Genomic DNA, 6,000 nt, shown 5'->3' with positions numbered 1-6,000 from the left:
AACACCGAAGACACAATAACAGTATTTGTCTTTCCACTATACACAAAACGAACAGAAGACTTTAAACCAGTGCAGAATGAGTTTTTATTAATGTCATTTAATGAAAAGTGACAAAAATTAATGAGGCATGGACATCCCGAGGGAAGGGAAATATCACATGATGTCCGGCGGATATAAACAATTCAAAATGGAATTCATGCTTCATAAGCAATTGTACACCATTTTCCGGTTTTCTGTCCGTTGCTTGCGAACAAAACAATAAAAACGTTCTTGGCGACTGGTAGACTTGGTCGTATGGTGATTTACAGCTGCGCACAGCACAAATGCCATGTCGACAAGATCATCGTTGTCCACAACTATAAAGTTGTAGTTTCGGTAAGCACGTTCATAGTAATCTTCTGTCACCATCTCCGCTGTCTATCCTGTTCGTCCCCACGATGGAGTGAGTGCTGTGGTTATAAAGTCCTTGCGCCATCAACTGCAACGCCAATGGATTCCGCTGACCACTCGCCTTTTTCAGCTTCGCCCGTTTGTTTTGGAACCAAATCTTGATTTGGGATTCGTTGAGGCCAAGTTCGTACGCCAACTCTTGTCGCCGCTGTTCCGTCAGATATCGACTCGTCTGGAATTCTTGCTTTAAGCGGCCCAGTTGTTCCCCAGTGAACGCAGTACGGGGACGTTTATCGTCCACTGTCTTCTCCCTTTTCTGCAGCCGCCGAGAACGAGGACCTGAAATGAAATTTAAAAAAAATTCGGTTTAAAATTTTACTCATTTGATCCCTGACTATATTCAAGAATGTTTTATAAAATATTTAATTTCTTTCATACAAATAGTGTTGAGTGTCCTCTATATATATATATATATATACACTGTTGTCCTTGAAGGATCAGGATTTCAGACTCACACAAAATCAGATAAACAGCTTTGCATTATTGCAGAGGAGTGCTTAGAATTTTTGGACAAAAAAATATAATGTAAGGATTAATGATCTGATCTTCAGATAAAAACCGGGCTTAATGACATTATTAATAAAAGGGGCTCTTAAAATACGTTGAATACGTAAATTAGAACAAGGAATGACAATATAGAAAAAATGTCAAAGTTGAAAGGTCTGTTTCTATGTCACTGGAAGTGTAGGGAGCTAATGTAACCTTCGTACTACAGGGCGAAAAGGGAAAAAAAAAGGTCACATTAGTTCCGTAGAATTCCAGTAACATGGAAACAGATACTTCACAGCCCAGAGAAGATTCATCAGAAATCGACCAACAGGGCAAGGCAACGTTGCTCATGAGAAAAGTCAAACTTGAAGAAAAAAAAATGAACCAAAAAGGCTAACTTCAAAATCGGCAACATCCAAAATTCTAAAAGAAAAATATGACTATAAACATCAATGCCATTAAGCATATTTTCCCATGAAACTACACAAAAAAATCATCTCGGGAAGTGCATGCAAACAGCAGCTTTCCAAAAGGATAACATAAAAAAAAAAACGAGAAATAACCCAAAACAACACTTGTAAACTGAATCGAATCTTCTGCTAACTCAGAACTGCAGCCAAACTAAGATAATACTCTGGCGGTTGGTTCATTTTCAGTGAACCCTTCAATGAAGTAAATCTAGAAATTCGAAATGATCAAGAGGAAATAATACTTGTCCATGAAGACGTAGAAAATTAGGAGATTAAGAGTTAAGAGTGAACTCCCTCCCACTGAGGGAGGGAGTTCACTCTTAACCACCAAACCACCTTCACACTTAACCACCAAACAACTGTTGTCCTTCGCACAGAAAGCACGAGGATCTCCTTGCAAACCAGCACTAACCCACAGTACATCGCAAAAATTCCTGAGTCCATATAAAGTCCATTTGTCCAAAATGAATTACGAATATGTCATCATTGCTAGAGACTTCAAGTGCACTCTTGACCGAAAAATGGACAGGCTAAACTGTACTGAACATCGCACCTTCTTTATAAAACTTGCTGCAGAAAATGATAAACAACAATGAACTGGTTGACGTCTTTCAGTATCAACACCTGGAAAGAAGTCCTATACAATAAGTCAATAGAGTGAGCATCAGACAACACGAACAGCAGATCCAGCACCTCTTTAAAGAAAGCATTGCATATCAATCAGTCATCCACGCCATACAAGCAGAATTAGAATTGTCTGCTAAAGACCCAATACTTACATCATTTCACAGCGTCCCCACAAAGTAATATATCTCTAGAAAAGAAAAAAGAAAAAATAGCAGACGGCAACTGGAATCTCGGCCATCATACTACATGATGGCAGCAGTACAGAAGATCAAACTAAAATCATTTCAGAAATTGAAATATCACAAAATCGACACACCTCTATAGGGACCTCTGAAACATTTTCACGAAATTCTCGGAGGAATAAACAGCACAAAAACAGTCCGGTAAATCTATCAGCTCGAAAGAACTAAAACCAGTGTGCAAATCTCTACACAAGAACAAATTCCCCAAGCCTAGATGGGCTCACATCAGAGTGCTCCCCAAGTCTTCTGGGATCAACTCGGATTATTCCTCCCTGTCTCATTTCTAAGAAGGGGAGACCACACCTTCGAAAGTGGTGTTCAATCTCATTAATTAACATACACGGTAAAATCATTTCCAAAGTAATTGTAAACCGACCGAAACCCACGTTTGTTGCCTCATGCTATTGGACTCTATCAAACATTCTCGGTACTGGGAAAATCAGTACATGATTATCTACGCTTAATCAGAACATACCTCATTAATATCGCTAACACTCAAAACGAAAATAATTAACATTAATCATCCTTGGCCAAGAAAAAGTCTTTGATAGGATAGAATTACGAATAGAACATAAACATCCTTTCGAAGTCCTGAGGGCATTTTGATATGGATCTCTCATTATCCAAACAGTTTCAAGATTTCCGATAGTTTTTAGAAGAGATAGTTTGGTGACTAGTATATATTAGTATACAAGAAATTGCAATGGGATTTTCATTGATATTATGAGATCTAATAATTTTAGCTATTCTTTAGCATACGTCTCTTCCTGCCGATGTAATTTGCAGGATTTGTCGCTGAAATAAAATGTTAATAAGGTTATTCATAAAACTTTTATGGATGAATGCAATCGTACACGGTTACAAGATCTCAAAACTTTTACGATATTGAGGATGACTTTCCGAAGCTATTCAGCGGAAATAATGTTTTAGAAATAAATGTGATCCATACACAGCACGATACTTCTAATTTTCAGCAAGTCTCTAGCTTCTTAAAAAGAGAAAAAAAACATCGTGTGATGTCATTATTATTTGTAATTTTTATGTTTTTTACACAGTCCGGAAACACTAAAACCATTTATAGATCATGGAACATTTTTACGACACTTCAGGAATCCAATGAGGACAGTGGTGTCAGATACAAGGCAAAAAAATTAAGTCTGTTGGTTGAAGAGCGGGTACGTTAACCATTCGTCCAATCAGGAAGGCGAATTTACACTTTGAAGATTCAATATAACTATTCCTCATGATGATCTTTATTTTTCTAACTTTGCCCCTCACACAGAGAGATTTTTTTTTTTTTTTGTAAGCCTATGATACATTTATACCGCGGGTTGAGTAAGGATTTTCTTTTCTATATTTAATTTTTTTTTTTTCGAATCTGGTAACCTTGCTCTAGAAAACAAACATGGAACCTTTTTCAAGCCACTTAGATCTCCAATAATCAAGGCGGTAGTCTCACAATGGACGATGAAATTCATCCCCAATTATTCAAAAATGTATACCTAAAACTGACAGCAGTGTAATTCTACTTCATTCCTACATTAGAATAATTCTATAAATGAATAACGGACTGTTCAATAGATAATCTACTTTAACTGAAACCCCTCAATAGATAACACATTACATCGATAATACTATCGTTTGCTCATTTTTTAAATCAAATCACTTATTTTTTTTCTCGTTTTCATACCATCTCCACTTCTACTGATTCAAAGATTTGTTTCAAAGATTTCTAAGTCACGCTCTAATAGTTATTAAACAATTTTCTTTGATCATAAACTGGTTTCTTCAATATTCACTTTGAATTCTAAATTCAATTGAGGACGTTTAATGACGACTACTACTCAGGTCATAAACAACGTCCCGTAGCTTATAAACAGACTAACTTCTTGCATACTAACAACTTGGAAACGCAACCGGTTTAAACTAAAGAATGACATCATCCAGGTGTGATGTCATCGCAGATGACAAGAATGTACTAAGATGACAAGAAGGAAGAGGAGGACAGTAAACTTTTAGACACCTGAAGGTGCCAAGTACAAAGAAAGAAATTAAGAGAGAGAGAGAGATTCAAGCAGGAAAACATAGAAAATTGTTTTTTTAAAGATTACTGTCTGTTGATAACAGTCATTCAGAATTATTTTCGGCGTACATTAAAAAAGCATTTAAAGATAAAACTAAGTCCCACTTCCTGACGAATTCATCTCTGAAAAAATAAATAAAATAAAAAGGTCAAATAAAGCCCTGATGTCTGTTCATAATAATCCGTTGCACATCTCGGCCTATCTGATATCGCGCAGTAGCAGCAAACTGCGTATACAAATTTCCTGTATAATTTTCCGTTGCAATGCTCGCACGCACGCACGCACCCACATAAGACAGGACTATAGATGTATTGATGAACGTGTGTGGTCTGAGAAACAGCAGGAAGAATAGTTGATGTGGAACCATCTGTCCGTCTCGAGCCACTCTGTCTCCCCGGCAATAAGCATCAGAGATGTAATTGGCTGTTTCCTCAAGGGTTGGGTCAATTAGCGAGCAAGATTAATTGATGGAGAATTGAGAGATTTGGTTCAGAATTGCTCCGGGACTTTGATAATCGAAAGAATTAAAATAATTCTCATAACCAGACTGTCGTTTCTCATTCTCTTTCCTCCTCCGGGAATAAAGTGATCCACGCGAAGAAAAATGATTGATATTTAATGTTCGGAGTACTTACATAAAGGTTAGATATCTAAATGCAGTTGTGGAAGTATAACATCGCAATCGTTTTGCATGATATTTACTTAGTGAATGACTGTTAGATTAAGACGGCTGAATATCAATGTTTTTTTTTTATCCCAACATTGCCATTATCCTTCTAATTGTATAGAAATATTCTAAATCCTACTAGCAAAAATGTTGTTCTAGATAGAATACCTGGCTAGATCAAGTACAGACTATTTTTATCATTTTGCGCACATTGTATTTGTCTGTTGTAGTTTTGCTATTTCTATTGTTGTTTCGAACACATGCAAATATTAAACTAGATCAAACACAGACATTTTTATCATTTTCCCAAATCTACAAGAATACTCTCTACCCCCCCCCCCACATCCATTTCCAATCGAACGTTAACAAAGAAACTGAAGTAGTACAATTTTGAAAACATTTTCTAAGTTATTTAAATCTCAGATTGCAAAAAAATAAATAAAGCACTTTTCTAAAATGTTTGGCTGCTTAATTTTCAACGATTTACGTACTAAAACTAGAAAGCCAAATTTCCAGCTGACACAATCATAATCTTTTCTTTAGATAAAATAGACAAAATGATAATTCTGAATACTTATCTTAAAAAATAGATAAAAATAATATTTTTATTTACAAAATCAACTTTCCTCTTTCTGTATTTCTAAGTGAGAGCATTTGTTAGTAAGAGAGAGAGAGAGAGAGAGAGAGAGAGAGAGAGAGAACTCAAATTATAATTGCACAGGGATTGAACCAGCGAGAGCATCTCACGTTAGCAACCGCATAGCCATGACGTAATAAAAATCTAAGGTTTGTTATTTCTATATTATTTATTAATATTTATTATTCGTTTATTAATTTTATTTATTCAAATAAATACTATTTACGAAGATTCTTAAACAGTTCAACATTATATATGCAAATGCAATACAAAATCGTGAGTTGAGGCGGAACCCATAGCAACAGACCGAAACTTGTGCACAATAAATTAATAT

The 6,000-nt window shown here is 35.8% G+C and overlaps 1 protein-coding gene across 1 annotated transcript in view; it reads right to left on the bottom strand.

The window, feature by feature from the left end:
• Positions 1-385: 385 nt before the first annotated feature.
• LOC150110313 (homeobox protein engrailed-1-B-like) overlaps positions 386-6,000 on the bottom strand; it is a 99,088-nt gene continuing 93,473 nt past the window's right edge. The window contains exon 2 of the mRNA XM_090395766.1: positions 386-729. Coding sequence (XP_090251892.1) covers positions 386-729 — 344 coding nt within the window. The remainder of the gene's footprint in view (positions 730-6,000) is intronic.

This window comes from Typopeltis vanoorti, chromosome 1, assembly GCF_054136105.1.
Source record: "Typopeltis vanoorti isolate ZY-2024b chromosome 1, IOZ_Tvanoo_1.0, whole genome shotgun sequence".
Taxonomy (NCBI): domain Eukaryota; kingdom Metazoa; phylum Arthropoda; class Arachnida; order Uropygi; family Thelyphonidae; genus Typopeltis; species Typopeltis vanoorti.
Note: the sequence above shows the minus strand (reverse complement) of the source record. Positions and strands in the feature narration are given on the sequence as shown.